General features: G+C 44.4%; 2 protein-coding genes across 4 annotated transcripts in view; both read right to left on the bottom strand.

Annotated features, from left to right (window-relative positions):
• Positions 1–7246, bottom strand: part of GPD2 (glycerol-3-phosphate dehydrogenase 2) — a 159827-nt gene extending 152581 nt beyond the window's left edge. For 2 of the 3 annotated variants that reach the window (XM_084800261.1, XM_084800262.1), the window contains exon 1: positions 7110–7246. The gene's annotated coding sequence lies outside the window, so the exon portion shown is untranslated. The remainder of the gene's footprint in view (positions 1–7109) is intronic. The other variant, XM_084800263.1, reaches the window with a different exon arrangement.
• On the bottom strand, positions 7234–11183 carry LOC311607317 (uncharacterized protein; the record flags this gene model as incomplete). The annotated part of the gene is made up of 3 exons (XM_084798977.1): positions 7234–7558; positions 7684–8054; positions 11154–11183. The coding sequence occupies 3 exons, from the start codon at positions 11181–11183 to the stop codon at positions 7234–7236; spliced, it is 726 nt and encodes a 241-aa protein (XP_084655103.1).
• Between the last annotated feature and the right edge of the window lie 6776 nt (positions 11184–17959).

Genomic DNA, 17959 nt, shown 5'->3' with positions numbered 1-17959 from the left:
GAATATGTGTTTAACTTATGTATCCCAGATCAGATACTTAATGTTGAGTTGGGATCCGAGTAGGGTTTAGTATTAACAAGCACACTAAAAAAAAAAGAAAGAAAGAAAGGAAAAGTAAGAGCATGTTTGAGATGAGCCCTGTGGGCTTAGATGGAGATGTGGGGTGCAGTGGGGAAAGCCACATCCTGAAAGGCTAGAGACGGAGTCTCCAAGTGCACACAGTAAGAGGAAAAGTCAGGCTAGGGTCCAGAAGTAAACAAAACCATGGCTTCCCCCTAGATAAGAGGAAATCCCTCAACTTAAAAAAAGAAAAAAGAAAGAAACAGGATTAGGAGAGTAGGTGGGGAAGGGAGAAATTAGTGGAAACAAAGTATCCTCAAAATCCTGACAGAGATGGGCATCATGTGATCTCCTGGTTTATAAATTCCTCCAATGATTTTCTTGAAGGATTGCTTTTTTGTTTGGTTGGTTTTGGTTTTGGTTTTTGTTTTTTGTTTTTTGTTTTTTGTTTTTCAAGACAGGGTTTCTCTGTGTAGCCCTGGCTGTCCTGGACACACTTTGTAGCCGAGACTGGTCTCGAACTCACAAAGAACCTTCTCCCTCTGCCTCCCTAGTGCTGGGGAAGGATTGCTTTTAAGCCATCAGTTTGACTGGTGCAATTACCTCTTCCCAAATATCCTGCCAAATGTATAGAGAGAAATGGGGAGACATAAAGATAAAACTTAGCTAAAATATCCAATTGGGCTAATTATCTGAAATATGGCTAATATGTGTCATCCACTACCCATTCACACCCAGCTCAAACCAACTGCTCATTTCTTAAATAAATAAATAAAGACTGCCTAAGCTATGAGAGGATTGTACATCCAACAGTATTTGCTAGGTGAGATGCAACGCACTTTGCTTACACATGTGAGGTCTATAAAACTGTAAGATCCAGCCCTGCTCTTTCATGTAAGGAAACGATGCAGATTTTCAATAATGTATAGTACATAGGATTATACAAGGATTTAGCTTACATCAAAAGAGCAGTTCAAGCCAGGTAGTGGTGGCACATGCCTTTAGTCCCAGCGAAGGTGGAGGCAGGCAGATCTCTGTGAGTTTGAGGCTGGCCTAGGCTACATCGAGTCCAGGCCAGCGGAGGCTACACAGAGAAGCCCTATCTAAAAAAAAAAAAAAGGCAAAAAGCCAGCAAGGTGGCTCTGCAGGTGGAGGTACTTTGCCCCAACTCCCATACATTTCCACACACAGTAAATAAATAAACACATGTAGTTGAAGCCTAGAGATCTGCCTAGCCTGCACAAGGCCTGGGGTTTGAATCCCAAACACACACACACACACACACACACACACACACACACACACACACCATACACAAACTAAAATTTTTCATTTTAAATGAAAGAAATGAAGCAACACTTCTCCCTCAGGGAGGAAAGGAAGAAAGCTTCACGAATTGGAAGCTAATGATGAGGACCTTCAAAGGAGAGAGCACTGGACAACAGGGGAAGAGGCAGCTACAGAAGCCAGGTAGGTTTAAAGAATTCAACTTAGAACCCAGTGAGAGACGCAGAATCCAGGAACAAAACTGGAGGTGTCCTGAACTCCAAGACAAACCCTTGCTCCCACAGGACATGAGACCCCTCAGGAAGGGTGGAGCAAAGAGGTGCATGATCAAAAGCCCTTCTGACTTCATTACAAGGAAACACAACATCCTTTATTTATTCAGTGTAAATCAAAGGAAAAGGACCGTTGAGAACCCAGTACTCTAAACTATTGTTTTTGTCACTTTGAAATACATTGAGAAGCTTATCGGGTTATACTGACATATAATAGCAAATCTTACTGTAAAATCTTAACCAAATGTTTCCGAAGCTCTTTACATTGAACATCTCTTTCCTTCCTCACGTGTATATAAGCTGCTAAAACTTCCACGTTTGCCCTAGTGACAACCTGCAAGCACAAGGAAATTAAGACCAGTTGTAAATCTCTGGTCTCTCCGCTGTCACCAAGCCTTCTCAGAGGCAATCTTGTCTGACAGCAGCAGCTTCCATAAATCTCATTCTCAGAAACTGGCTTCTCTGTTAATGTTTGGCAGTCATGAAATCACGTACGTGGGCAGTCAAAGATAAGGGTCCCCAAAAGAATCACCATCTGAAGAAATACAAAGCTAGGAAAGTCATTGTACAAAAGGTACCCACGCTGCATCTCACTGTTGAGTATATCTATCTCACTGTTGAGAAATATGTTAGTATTTAAGTTTGCCTGGATCACTACAAGATGCTCCCAATAATGTAAAATTGCAAACCTGCAGATGGACAAGACTGCCCTGTCCCGACAGCACTTCTGACACCAAGTGTGTGTGTAGGTTTTTCCCAGTACCATGAGAATACCAAGTAAAGGGTCCTGTAATTTGTTGTTGTTTTGGGTTTTGTTTTTGTTTTTGTTGTTTTTCAGACAGGGCTTCTCTGTATAGGCCAAGTTGTCCTGGAACTCCTCTGTAGGCCAGGCTGGCTTTGAACTCAGACATCCCACTGCCTCTGCCTCCTGAGTGCTGTGATTAAAGGCATGGGCCACCACCACCCAGTCTTCTTTTCTTTCTTTCTTTCTTTCTTTCCTTTCTTTCCTTTCTTTCTTTCTTCTTCCCCCTGCAATTTAGCTCAAATTCTGATTAGCTACCTGTGTAGCAGACCTCACAGGTTAAAGGTTCAGTTCCACAATCTGCCCCACAAACACATACGCACTTCCAGGCAGTGGTCACACAGTTGGCTTCCCAGGTTACCCACACTTCCTCCAACTTGTCTACCAATCTAGAATCCGTGGCCCCTGCTCAGGCTTGGTAACAGCTCACCACTCAGGGAAAGGCCTTTTTAAGCCTATTGTAAAAACAGGATAAAGTGTGAAAAGGAGCTCTGGGTATGTGCTGCATGCCTTGGATTCCAGCAGAGGCAGGCAGATCTCTGTAAATTCCAGGCCAGCCTGATCTACACAGCAAATTCCAGGCCACCCAAGGATACAACAGTGAGTGAGACTCATTTAAAAAAAACATATATAATGAAATAAGAAGGAAGGAGGGAAGGAGGGGAGAGGGAAAGGGAGAGAGAAAATACCTAAATAATACAGGGAATAAAGAGCACAGCTCAGCATGGAAACCAGCCCTAGGGGTTTCCTCCTCTCTCAGAATTTTCCATCCTCCAAATATTCTGAAAACCACATTTTTCCAAACCCCATGATTTTGAGTTTTATGAGGCCTCTATTATGGAGACAGCAGGATCTGACCCCTGGCTATTTATTATCATCTCTAACCTCCTTCTCTTTCGGAAGTTTCAACTCTTGAGTTCAGCAGTGAAGCCTCAGGCACCTGGCTCCCATCCCTGAAGCTATCTACTGACTCACTAGTAATCTCCTGCAGGTACAAAAGTGAACTCAAAGCCGGATGTAGTGGTGCACGCCTTTAATCCCAGCACTCAGGAGGCAGAGGCAGGCAGATGATGGATCGCTGTGAGTCTACAAAGTGAGTCCAGGACAGCCAGGGCTACACAGGGAAACCTTGTCTCAAAAAACAAACAACAACAACAACAAAAACAAAATAACAAACAAACAAAAGAAACAAAGAAAAAGGGGAAGTGAGTGAATATGTAAGACTGGGTGTGATGGATCTCTGAGTTCTAGGCCAACCTAGTCTACAAAGCTAGTTTCAATGTCATCCAGGGCTATATATTGAGTTCCTGTCTCAATAAATAAATAATACAGATGATACATGATATATACAATGAATGAAACAAAAAAGCCAAAATCACTGATACAAGATAAAAAGGCTAGAACACAAGCAAATAATGACAACAAAAACGAAGATGATGATGATAGTCGCATCCACTTAATTAGGATCCAGCTCAATTAGAATTAATTCAAGAGAAACTAACCACGATCATTATCTACACTCGTAAGGTATTCATTCACTCAAACCATTTGTTTCCTTCCATCAGCATCTCTGGGTGGCTTTTTTGTTGTTTTGGTTTTGGGGGTTTTTGGTTTGGTTTTGGTTTGGTTTGGTTTTTTGGAGACAGGGTCTCACTCTATAGCTCTGGCTTTCCTGGAACTCACTATGTTGACCAGCTGGCCTCAAATTCACAAAGATCTGCCTACCTTTGCCTCTCAAGTCCTAGAATTAAAGGCAAGTACCACTACACACTGCCATATTAGCATCTCTTCCGTTCATTCGCTTCAGTGACTCTGAGATTTATCTCTGGCTTTAGAATACAAGAAGAGGTCTATCCTAAAGTTGTTAGACATTTCCTGGTTTGAAGCCACCTTGGCTCTTCTCTTTCTCCACAGAAACTGAAGGTGATCACCCCATCAATTATACATCTATTTTATCCATCATGTCAACAACTCTTCCTATAACACTACTTGTATATCTTCCTCATCTCCTCTCAAAGCAATAAAATATAGTGGAATTACCCAAATGTTCATGAGCATTTAAAACCTGCTTCAAAGCCAGGCATGACAGCACATGCTTATAATCCTGGTATTTGAGAGGCTGAGGCAGGAAGATTCCCATGACTTCAAAACTAGTAAAGTCTGGGAAGATCTGTACTCCTAAAATCATGGGTTTTTTTGTTTGGTTTTTGTTGTTGTTGTTGTTGTTTTTTGTTTTTTTTGTTTTTTGTTTTTTTTGTCTTTAGGCAGTTTTAAGCTGTTGTCAATGGTACTGTCTTGAGCATTAACTTGTCTTCTACCAGTTGAACCACCTACAGTCATCTGTAGGGTCAGAAACAACTTCTGAGAAACTCCTCATTAGGTGATCGTTCATCCTGAGAAACACCACAGAATGTACACAAAATAAGATGGCTTCTACCTCACTAGGCAAGACTCTTGTGAGACCATAGTTACATACGTAGCCAATCCAAATGACTCTGTGTGGCACCTGAATACGGGTCTTACCTTACTAAACAAACTCCACACACTTCTCAAAAGCAGCTAAGAGTAATTTTTCTTTTTCACCTATTAGTTATTTGCTATGTAACACTGCACACACTACATAAAACCTCTCTTATGAAGCCAATTGTAACATCTGTATAATTTCTAGTGCTTTCTCAAGTACAGATTCTGCACTTGTGGTAGCCCTTGCAGTCCGGGCATTAGGCAGAATGAATCAAGTTTCAGAAAACATCACCGCGTTCCAAAAATAAAAGAAATTAGATAATGGTCTGGAAAGTGTTCCCTCCTCTAATAAGCACAGCTGCCGCCTGCCCTCCTCCTGCTGCCCTCCCCCACCTGTCCTCCCCCGGCTGCCCTCCCCCACATGCCCTCCTCCTGCTGCCCTCCTCCCGCTGCCCCAACTAAAGAGTAAAACACTGGACAACTCATGCATAACATATGAGAACTAAACTACGTGGCTAGCTGTATCCTTTTCCCAAAATTTGCTTTTTCAATACAAAATCAACATAGGAAGAAAGACGCTAACATTTTAGAAGTTACTGCCTCCGGGGCATATTAGTAGTGATTGTAGACCAGCTATATACTATTACCCATATTTTGTCCATTAGACTTAGTGAGTTTGAATATGTTCTCTGAGGCCAAAGCCTGAGTTTCCTAGCCTCAGATACACTATTCCAGTTTAGTCACTTGCTGAGAAGGCCTTTGTGGGCGCATATAACAAGCCAGTCACAGCCCCCTCCTCCCAGGTGCCAGGGATCTCTAAGTGTGTCAGACACACCTAACCCAGTCAAGACTTACATCCTGGCAATCAACAGGACATAAATAACCATGCAGGATAATGTAAGGATTATATCAGTTTGTCACTATGATTTATCCACCATGGCCGTCAAAACTTTTTTGATTGTCTATAAATGATATTAGTTACAAGAACTCAGCAGGAGGGCATGACATCCACTGAGAAGTGCTAACTCTGTGTCTTCCTCATTAACAGTGAACCATGCCACTGCCTTCCCACACTGCCTAGAAATGACTTTATTTATAAAGTGACTATGTGAGCTTTCAGAATGCACAGTTGCAACAGTATTGCCTCTCATCCCAAATTCTGTCTCTTTTCCATTATTGACTAAGGATTCAATTGCTAAAATAAAGGAAATGTGGTCATTTGACTAATGTCCCTAAGAGAAACATGAAGTTTCAACACACTCAACATTAAGGCCCCAGAGACAGCACATGCTATCATTGGGCAATGACATCCAGTCCTCATATGCTGATCAATAGGTACCAACAAGTCCCTGGTCCCAGAGTGACAATCCCCAGTGCTTTCTACTTTCATCTGAGAAGAAACTCCAAGACTCTAAACTTTGGAATACATGCAAAATACAAAGTTTTGTCTTAAGCAAAGGGGTCATTAATTTACCGACTTCCTTCTCTCACCTAATTATACAAACTGACAAAGGTAGCTGTTGGCTGTTTCTGTAGCAACTGCCTCAGGTATTTCTGTGTTGTGCCACTTGGATGTCCCGTCACTGAGATTTTGTGAGAACTTGTATTAGTTGAGGAAGGGCTGGTTCAGGAGTATAAATTTCTTAGCCCGGAGGGGGGGGGGCGGGGGGAGGGTGAAGGGAAGTCTGGTAACCATCACCTGCTTACAGCCTAACAGCACTTAGCAAACTTTCTTTGGCAAGAAAAAGCAGTTGCACTGAGGAGAGTAGAGGCTGTTGCTGGTGAACACTTTGCATTTCCTCCTAGGCCAGTCACACCCTAGCAACTGAGTTTCTCAAAGAAAGCCTCCTCCCCTTCCAGAAGGGTCTCCCCTCCCCCATCCCCCTCCCCCCGCTTCACCTTAGAAGGAAACAGCAATCCCCCTCACTACACTAGCCACGTCCCCAAGCTAAAAGTTTGCATAAAGTTTCACTGATGTGCGGACGCCCTGCCTCTTGCTAGGAAAAGTATATTACAAATGTATAATACCAGCCTAGTCTAACCGTGAATGAGAACTGTGCTCCTCTTCCGTAGGTGGGAACAAATTCTCAGTCTTCCACCAGTTTCCCGCCACCACCACCTCCACCTCCGCCACACCGCAGCCCCACAAGAGTCAGACTAGTCAGAGAGGGACCACTTCCCCCAAGAAGCCGGGGTGGTTGAGCTGGTCGTCAGGACGCACACACCTGAGATCGGTCGTCACGCGCGAGGGGGACGGCGGACAGGGTCTCCAGGATCCTCCAGCCAGGGCGGAGTCGGCCTCGGAGAGAACCAGAGTGGCCCTGAGCTCGCGGCGAGCGCGCCGGGATGTCACCGGGTCAGGCGGGGCCACGGTAACCCGACCCGCCCGCCGATGCCCCTCCCGGCCACTTCCTCCTCCCCTTCGTGCTCCTCCACCTCCCCGGGGGATGACCCGGCCGTTCTGCCACCGCCTGCGCGGCGACACCGCGGTTCCAGCTCCTCAGCTCGGCGGGGAAACGCGGAAGTGCAGCTGGTGTCCGGGCCAGGAAGGACCAGTGCAGACCTCAGCTCTGGGCCTCGTGGGGACATCAGCTGCCTAGCCCTGCCCGGGGTTGTCGATCCCGCCCAAGCTCCCCGGCGGAGCGGGACTCCATACTCCGCCACTCCTAGCCAGCTGAAGGAAAGACGAGAGGGCTGAGCTAGGCCGGGGAAGCCGGCGGGGTGTCGGGTTCCTGTCCCTACCCACGCGGGCCACCCCTGCCATCCGCCCCCGCCTGATGCCTGCCTGGGTTGCCTTACCTGGTCACGCGTCGCACGCCCCCAGATCTGGCTTCCCCCTCCTCCGCACTTCCCAGTCGCCAGGCTTCCCTAGGCCTAGAAAGGCTTCTAAGAGTCGGGGGACCCCTGGGGACCTGGCCTGCAGCTCTTGGCCCTGCTACCCAGGCGTGTTCTGCGAGCGCTCCAGGCCTCTTGACCCCGGACCTGAATGTTAGCGCCGGGACCCGCGGAGAAGAGCAAGCCCAAAGAGCAGGGATGGGATGCTGAGCACAGGCCCAGCGGGCCCAGCCTCGTACAGGTGGGGGGAGGCGCTGAGCCCTGGCTGCGGAGCCACAGGCACCCCCTCCCAACCCGACCCTGCCCACTGAGCATGCCCAGCTCACTTGTTCCAACTACAATGGTTAAGCAAAACCTAGGGTACCCAAAAAGGGATCTGAAAGACCCCCCCCCCCACTTTGTAAGACTTTAAATCCTGAGATCGTGGTGTTAGAAAATGGACTGATCCGAAAAGCTCAAGTCAAATTAGTTCGAAGAAAATAGTAGCAGTGTTTAGTAATCAATTACTAGGTCATGCATTTAGTATTCTGAAACACTGCAGAATTCCGACAGTTAACTCAGAAATGTGTGGAGTCACAAACTTCTGGAAGCCAAACACACTCTGTTAAGATAAACAACTGATTCCTGGCCTTGGACACGTTACAATTTAGGAGCCACGAACTATCGATACCAAGCTCCTGGCGCTATAGCACTGACTGAGTTTGGAATGATCCTGGAAATCCTTTGCGTATAAGATGTGCCTTTCACAGTACAGCTATGCTGTCTCTGCACGGCATCACCTAAGAACGTGACAGAAATGCAAATTACCTGAGCTAGCGACTACCTGAGCCACAAACGCCCCTGAGACTGAGCTCCAGACATAACCGACCCTTCCAGAGATGGATTCGCACTAAGGGTTGAGAGCCAGTGTTCAATAGCTCACCCTAATAGTAAATGAGAGAGGAGATAGAGAAAAGTCAGAAGCACTGGGTGCCAGGGCACTGGACAAAGAGGGTCCCCAAAACCATAAAGATCAGAATAGTAGGATTCACCCAGAGCCCACTAGGAAAAAAGATGTGAGTGAGTGGGAGCAGAGCAAAGAGCCAGGAAGGGAACCTGAACAAAACACTTTATTGAGTCCTCTTGGTCAAAACCTCTGCATTTCAGCATTCTTTATCTGCACATCACATCGCATCTCTGCCAATGAGCAAAATAGAAGGAATAAAAATCAAGAGGAAAATATTCCACAGCAAATACATTCATCAATTAAAACTACTGCTTGCTTCTAACTGTTCAGATCACAACTAACTTAGAGTGTGTTTGGGGGGGCAAAAAACAGCAAAAATGTCAACACATCTTTAATCCCAGCACTCTCGGGAGACAGAGAAAAGATGGTCATGTGTTTAAGATCAGTGTGATCCACAGAGCAAGTTCCAGGACATCCAGAGCAGCAGTGAGGAATATCTGGGGGGCGGTGGGGAAGAGGGGGAAGAGCTGTCATTTTTTAAGTGAATACCAGATAATTTCAAAAGGTGCAGGTTTAAGGTGGCTACTTTAAAATCTCACAAAAACTTATAAAATCAAAAGGTACTCTTTTAGTATTGTATACTTACTCTGTTAATTTTTATTTATTTATTTGGTTGGTTGGTTGGTTGGTTGGCCGGTTGGTTGTTTTTGTTTGTTTGTTTGTTTGTTTGTTTGGGCCTGGGTCTCTCTACATAGCTCTGTCTGTCCTGGAACTCACTGTATAGAACAGGCTGGCCTAAAACTCACAGAGATCTTACTGCCTCTGCCTGAGGGCTCAAATAAAGGCATGTGCCACCACACCTGGCTCCATCAATATTTTTTGAGAAGCAGAAAATATATAAAGCCATATTCTAATGTGTAGTCCTTTTAAACCTTTTTAAGGCTGCTGTTTGTGAGTACCTGATTTGTTCAGCCTTCTTATCTCTGTCCAGGTGTGCTGCTCTTATCATGATAAAAGCTCCTCAGAAAGAATTTGCTTGAGAACTGGAGTATCTAACAGGAGGCAAGTTCTTCTTTTGTTTGTTTGGTTTTTTTGAGACAGGGTTTCTCTGCGTAGCCTTGGCTGTCCTAGACTCATTTTGTAGACCAGGCTGGCCTTGAACTCACAGTAATCCACCTGCCGATGCCTCCCGAGTGCTGGGATTAGTACATTCTTATCATAATGAAAATAACTGCACAGGGAATGAGAGGACACTCATTATTTTAGAAATTGCTCATTTGAACCTACAAAGAATATTTTCATTTAATCTCATTTAACTTCATTTTAAAAGCAAAGAAAACATTAAGAGTCTGGAGATATGGCTCAGTGGTCAAGAATATTTGCTGCTTTTCCAGAGGACCTTGGTTCAAGGTGGCTCACAACCCTCTGTAACTCCAGCTCCAAGGAATTCACCATCTCTGAGCCTCTGAGGTCACCTACACTCACATGCACATGCACACATACACAGCTATACATAACTACTACTACTAATAGACACACTTTTCTTTACACCAGACAGTGACTACTGCTACTCTTTGGTCACAAGAATTCTAACAAAAAAGTAAGTTTAGGAATTGGGGACAAAGCAGGGATTGAGAAGGAAGTGCTGATCATCACCAAATGTGAAAACGTGCAGTAGTTACTGCAGCAAAGGCTGCCTTAGACCTGTATCTTGGGAAACTAAAGTCTGAATGCTTCTCCCTGCCTTAATAAGCATGACTAAGCATCTGGAAAGTGGTTTCTGACTCACACATTGCCAGTGTCAGACAGCTTTTCTTATACTCTTAAGAAAACAGCCACAAGCCTGGAATTCCAGCTACTTAGAAGCAGGAAAGGCACAAGTTCAAGGCCGGCCTGAGCTACAGAGACAATATAAGGCCAGGCTGGAAGGCTTACCTAGACTATGTCTCAATTTGTTTGTTGGTTGGTTGGTTGGTTGGTTTTCGAGACAGGGTTTCTGTGTATGTGTCCCTGGCTGTCCTGGACTCACTTTGTAGACCCGGCTGGCCTCCTCGAACTCACAGGGATCCACTTGCCTCTGCCTCCTGAGTGCTGGGATCGAAGGTGTGTGCCACCACACTCTGTCTCAATTTAAAAAAACAAACAAACAACAACAACAACAACAAAAAAAAAAAAACGAGATAAAAGGCCATCAGTGGCTCACGCCTGTAATCCTAACACTCGGGGAGGCAGAGGCAGGCGGATGGCTCTGAGTTGAAGGCCACCAGCCTGGTCTACAAAGCAAGTCCAGGACAGCCAAGGCTACACAGGGAAACCCTGTCTCAAAAAACCTAAATAGATAAATAAGAAATAAAGAACCAAGGCTATAGTTCAGCAGCAGTACATCTGCCTTCCTGCTTGGCATGCTAGAGACCTAAGTTTGGGTCCCAACACTGTTCACAAGGAAGGAAGACTGTCCCAGGTTTTCACCCTCATGTGTCTGTCCAACTTTAAGAATTTTTCCTCTCTCCTTATCCATCGTACCAGAGTCCAGTATCCCTACAGTTTGTTCTGCATTTATATCAGTCAATTTATGCTACTGCTTATACATTCCCATGGAATAAAATAGATGAAAATAATAAGGAGAATTATTTTTCTCTTTCTGAAATCTGGGCTCTACAACTTCTACTATAACCTTAAACCCAGTTTCAGAAATGGCAGACATTTCCCCAAAATACAGGGGCCCCACTACTGCTATTAATGAGCCAGGTCTGGTTATTTTTGTTTGTTTGTTTGTTCTTTGTTTTGGTTTGGTTTGGTTTTCCTACCATACAGTATACTAATCACAGAAACAACACTTTTTGCAAAGAAGAAAAAGTTTAGTTACAAGGTGGCTAAGTGTGGGAAGGTAGATACAAGTCTCAAATCTAATTCCTTAAGGACACAGGGTTTGGGGAAATTTATGGGGAGAAGAGTCAAGGTGTTATGGCTCATGAAGTCCAGTGGAAATACCAAGCAGTGGCAGTCACTCTGGAGGAGAAACAGAAGGAAAAGGCCAAGATCCACTATGGTGTCACATGCCTGTAATCCCAGCACTTGGGAGGCAGAGGCAGGCGGATCACGTTGAGTTCAAGGCCAGCCTGGTCTACAAAGTGAGTCCAGGACAGCCAAGGCTACACAGAGAAACCCTTGTCTTGAACAACTAAGACAAAAGGGCAGGGCACGGAGAATGGTTTGTAGAGGTTAAGGAACCAAGCCCATGTTAGTGTACTTAAACATCATGGCCCTTCCTGGGATACATACACAGACAAAGGCAATATTAACACTATCTGAAAATTTTGCAACTCAGAAAAGGCTTTCAAACTTGAGAGTAAGGTGGGCTGCCTAGTGAGGCATGAGACCCTACCAAAAACAAAACAAAACAACAACAAACCTTTGTGGGATGAATACTCTTAATTTTTAACATGGCAACATTTAGAGTCACCAAGGCCAAAATATATGCGAAGATAAGTACAAAGCTGTGCTGTTTTGAATGAAGGGGCCTCATAGGCTCAGGAGTGGCACTATTATGAAGTGTGGCCTTGTTGGAGTAGGTGTGGCCTTGTTGGAGTAGGTGTGGCCTTGTTGGAGTAGGTGTGGCCTTGTTGGAGGAATTATGTCACAGAGCGTGGGCTTTGAGGTTTCAGAAGTTCCAGCCGGGCCTAGTGTCATTCTCTCTTCGTGTTCCCTGCCAATCCAGATGTAGAATTCTCGCCTCCTGCCCCAGCGTCATGTCTGCCTACATTCCGCCATGCTTCCTGCCTTGATGACAACTGACTAAACCTCTGAACTGTGAGCCACAGTTAATGCTTTTTAACTGTGCCCTAATTAAATGCTTTCCTTTGTAAGAGTTGTTAGCCATTCGGTGGTGGTGCACGCCTTTAATCCCAGCACTTGGGAGGCAGAGGCAGGTGGATCCCTATGAGTTCAAGGCCAGCCTGGTCTACAGGTAAGTCCAGGACAGCCAGGGTTACACAGAGAAACCCTGTCTTGAAAAACCAAAATAAATAAATAAATAAAATAAAGAGTTGCTATGGTCATGGTGTCCCTTCACAGCAATAAAACCCTAACTAAGACAGAAGCTTAACTAAGACAGGAAAACCACCCTTACTCAAGGTGGAAGCATGCCACAGAAGGAATCCCTGCACAGGATAAAAAGAAGAAAGTGAGTTGACAAAGCATTGCTCTGTCAGCTTCTTGCCTGGACAGCTGTCCTCCTCACTCCCCCAAGCCTCCCCCACTAGCCTCCATAATGGACAACCCTCAACCTGTGAACCAAAAATACCCTTCCTTCCTGAAGCTACTATTGTCAGATAGCTTGCCACAGTGACCAGAAAAGTAACCAGCACATTCAGTCACCCATCAGGCACCTTCACAGCCTAGCGATTTCAATGAAAGCATCTTTGCAATTCCTGCACCAAACCCAAGACAACCACTGTCATCATAGCCAGAATGTTATCTGTAGGCAAGTTAGTGTTGCACAGCTGTGCAACCTCCAGAAAGTGTGATTGTTCTTTTTAAGTTAACTAAACATAAGTAAATAAAAGCAAACAATACGTCGCTTACTCAGGTCTTCCCCTCAGTTTTCCAGATGACTCTTTCATGCCTTTTGTGTGTTTGTTTTGTTTGTATGCTTGTCAAAGTGCTAGAAACTAAACTCAGGACACCCACAGCACTGCTGTAGACAACATTAGATCTTGTGTATCTCTTTTTCTTTGTGGAGGAGGGGGGTTCCAAGACAGGGTTTCTCTGTGTAGCTTTGTCTGTCCTGGACTCACTTTGCAGACCAGACTGGCCTCGAACTCACAGCAATCTACCTGCCTCTGCCTCCCAAGTGCTGGGATTAAAGGTGTGCGCCACCACGCCCAGCCGATCCTGTACATTTCTAGAGAAACGAATTCTCCCCTTACCCAAGCATGCTCATGGTTCATCACAGCTCAAAATAAAATTTATGAAATATTAGAAACAGAAAGAACCATGAATGTTATCCCTCTCTCTCTGCTTCTGTTTTACAAATGAGAAATCAAAACTCAGAGGTAAACTTAAATAACTTCCTTAAGGATGTATTATATCATCATGCAAAGTCTTCACCCATGGTCTAGTTCTGTACCTGTTGGAGCCCTGGTGTCCTCATCAGTCTCAGATATGAACAGGAACCAGACATGTGCTACTCACTTTGTACCAGACACTGTTCTTTAGCAAAGTACACAATCTTTATTTTTGTTTATTTTGTTTATTTCTTATAATTGCCATTATAACTATAATAATAATAATAATTATTATTATTATTATTATTATTATTATTATTATTATTATTATTAGCAGCAGCAGCAGCAGCAGCAGCACTGGAGACAGAACCTAGAGCACCATGCTTGTGAGGTAGGTGCTGTGCCAGCGAGCCAGTCCTAGACCTACAGATAGTTTTTGTTGTTGCTTTTTGGTTTGTTTGTGTTTTCTGAGTCAGTTTCTCAGGATATAGCCTTGGTTGGCCTGGATCTCTGTCTGTAGGCCATGCTGGCTTTGAACTAACAGAGATATGCCTACCTCTATCTCCCCAATACTGGGATGAAGGGGGACACTACCATACCCAGTAAAGTAAATAATCCTTAAATCTTAGGCTAACTTCGAGGAATTTTTAAATTTTTGTTTGGTTTGGTTATAATAAATTAGTAAACTATAGGTAACATGCCTATATGAGCACAATGAGCAAATAGCCAAACCAGGACTGAGTGTGATAATATATGTAAAAGACCAGAGAAGTCGCTGCATGCGGCTTTGAGGACTCAGGATTCCCAGTGCTAAACTACAGTCATTCTGATTCTTTTTCTCTTTCTTTCTATTATTGGTGGTGGTGTGTACATGTGTGCATACGTGGGTGTGTGCATAGTATGTATGGTAGCATGTGTGTACCATAGCATGTGTGTGGTATCAGAGGACAACTTTGTGGAGCAGTGTGTCCTTCCACCTCTGGTGGGTTCTGGGGGACTAACTCAAGTGTCCCAGCTGTAAGCAAGGACCTTTGTGGCCTGATCCATCTCCGTGGCTCTCAATCTGACTTCTGGTTGAGCATCCTGTACAAGACCCTCTGTCCAGAGGCTCTACACGTTCACATCTCACTTCCACGCCTCACTTAATGTATTTATAACTCATAGCTACTTATAATCTCACCCATTATATGTGGTAATTGACAACACCAAGAAGCTAAGTAAACACTAAACAAAGACAAGTTTACAAAGTACAAATACAAAAATGATAGCGCGTTGCTAAAAGGTTGATAGTACTATGGAAGGAAATGTTAAATCCTTCAGCAGGATGAGGCCAATCTTGTGGAGACCTTTAAATTCAGAGAGCTCAGTTAGTAGGGCCCCACCTACTTGTTACATGGATTCTTAACAGCACAGTTATAGACATCTAAAACAGGCAACAGAAAATCTCCCCATGTCAATGATTCACAAAGAGTTAGGATCAAGAATAAAATGAAAATATATGATCCTTGAAAAGATGAAATAAAATATTAAATATATTTTAAGATGGGTACTTGCGGTTTTATTCCCATTTTATAGGAATCTGGGAAAGTGTTCTTAAAATAAAAGTTTAAAGCATGAATATAACATGGCACCAAGAAACTTGCTTCTACCTGGAGGTCTTGGAGGGGAAGGAATCCATACCTCCTTTCCTGTACAGGCTCAGGCTCTATTCCTAGGTTTCTGGGCAGCCCTGAAAACAAGCCCCGTTGCAAATGCTGATGAGCTAACTTGGATCATGTTTTCTCTGGAGCACAGCCTTCTACTTTAATAGCTTCAGGAAGCTGGTGAGTAAGCAGAAATGCCCCCCAGGAAATTCATCCAGAGAGCAGGGTGAAGCGTTAGCTGAAAGGGGAGAATGGGGTTCAGAGCAACCCCAGTTGCTGTCCTCAGGAAGCAGGGCATAAGCCTAAGGCAAGCTGCCCTGGGAACTGGAGATTTCTTCACTTCTATATTGGAAGACCTCATGTCACCGGGAGAGCATTTCAAACTCAGGAGAAAAGCCAGGCGGTGGTGGTATACTCCCTGGAGGCAGAGGTAAGCTGATCACTGTGAGTTCGAGGCCAGCCTGGTCTACAAAGTGAGTCCAAGACATCCAGGGCTTAAAAAAAAAGAAACCGTGTCTCAAAAAACAAAACAAAACAAAACAAAATCAACCAAACAAGCAAACCAAAAAATTCAGCAGAAAAAGGCTTAACATGATCTTGAAGAGGGCTGGAAGCATACACTCTGATAAATTGCATTGGTAGCAGGAGTATTGACCTCCGCTCTCTCCCCAAAATTACACACACACACACACACACACACACACACACAATTAATTAATTAACCTGAATAGCAAAAATTGATTAGAAAAAAGCAAGAGTGATGTCTTTACGTGATTAACTTAAAAATTAGACTGGGATGCAGAGGCAAGTAGATCTCTATTAGTTCAAGGCAAACCTGATCTACATAGTGAGTTCAAGAACAGCCAGGACAATGTAGAAAGATCCTTTCTCAGCACACACACACACACACACACACACACACACACACACACACGTAGACTGTTGTGTCTGAGTTCAACAGTTTTGAAACACGCAGGCTTTGACCTAATTTCAACTAGACTAATATGAAAGCATTTTACACACAGGGAGCGCGTGCCAGAGGCTAGCAGGTGCTGTGTCCTCAGCAAACACATCAGCTTCCAGACCTCTCCCTCACTCCTCCTCTACCAGGAAAATCATCATAGGAGGCCAATATGAGGGAACCAGAGAGGTAGAGAGCCTTGCTTCTGTTATCTGTGAATTACAAATTGGGGCCCTTCCCTCCCTCCTCCTCTCTCTCTCCCCTTTTCCTGGTTTTCCTGGTTTTTTGGTTTTCATTTTTGTTTTGTTTTGTTTTTTTTTAAGGCAGAAAGGTTTCTCTATGCAGCCCTGAATGACCTAGCACTTCATCTTTAGACCACGCTGGCCTCAAACTCAGAGATCCACCTGCCTCTGTCTCCTGAGTTTTGGATTAAAGGTACACACACACACACACACACACACACACACACACACACACACACACACACACACTCACCCTCACCCCACCACCACCTGGAAGCTTATTTTTCAAACTCTGTAGGGAGCATAAGACAGAAGAGCACCCTGTAACACCCATTAAGGAGAGAAGCAGTGTAATGGATGGTTGTTTGGATATTGTGGTACTGGGAACTAGACTTTTGCCTCTTCTACTTCTCTCTCTCTCTCTCTCTCTCTCTCTCTCTCTCTCTCTTTCCTGGCTTATTTTGTTTCATATGACCATCTCCCATTCTATCAATTTTCCTACAAAGCACAAATTCTCATTTGTCTTTGTGGCTGAATAATAACCTATGTGTGTGTAATAAATGTATACATCACATGGCAGTCTGCTTTTCCCATCACTGTGCTCTCTCTATAGACATAATACTTTTACATGGGGTCTTCCTCGGTAGCCTAGGCTAGCCTTAAACTCTCAGCCGTCCTCCTTCTTTGCCTTTTGGGTGTTGAAACTACCAACTCTGCTGCCATGCCCAGCTGTCCATACTCTTGTGTCACATGTGAAAAGTGTTGTCTTCAGACCAAGGAGAGTTCAAAGCAAAGGCTTAGCTGAGTGTCATGGTACATACCCATAATACCAGCACCCAGGAAGTGAAAGCAGGAGGATTTGTTGAGTTCAACATCATCCTGGCTACAAAGTGAAACTCTATAAACCCATGCAGTTTTGTTTGTTTGCTTGCTTGTTTATTTTATTTTGTTGAAAAATAGTCTCACTGTATAGTCTTTGGCTGGCCTGAACTTCACTATCTGGGTGCTGAAAGTAAAGGTGTGTACCACCATGCTCATCTACATATTTTCATCTAAGAGAAAAGTAGTGAGAGGATACACATCCAGGGGAGTGGAGGCTAGCTTAGGTGTGTCTGCAAAGGTGGAAACATGCCAAGAAATGCCACCAGCCAAAGAAACTCAAAAGAAACATAAGAAGATAGAGTCGTCCCAAGTGCCCCATAGGCCAGTGCAGCCCTCAACAACCCTTTGACTTCAGGCTGTTGCTAATGATTTTGAACATCTGGACTTTAGAGTTGTAATAAGAAGCACAGAGGTTGCATGCTCCGACTGATTTCTCTTTTCCCCATGTTTAGTCCAAGCAGGCCACCAGCCCACATTCAGAAAGGATCTTTCCCAGCTCCCTTGCTCTCCCGCATGTCAGCAGTCTCAGGAAACAGTCTCAGAAGTCCAACCAGATGTGC

Source organism: Acomys minous (assembly GCF_964271855.1).
Source record: "Acomys minous genome assembly, chromosome: 10".
Classification (NCBI taxonomy): Eukaryota; Metazoa; Chordata; class Mammalia; order Rodentia; family Muridae; genus Acomys; species Acomys minous.
The sequence above is the reverse complement of the archived record's forward strand: the minus strand, read 5'-3'. Positions and strand labels throughout refer to the sequence as shown.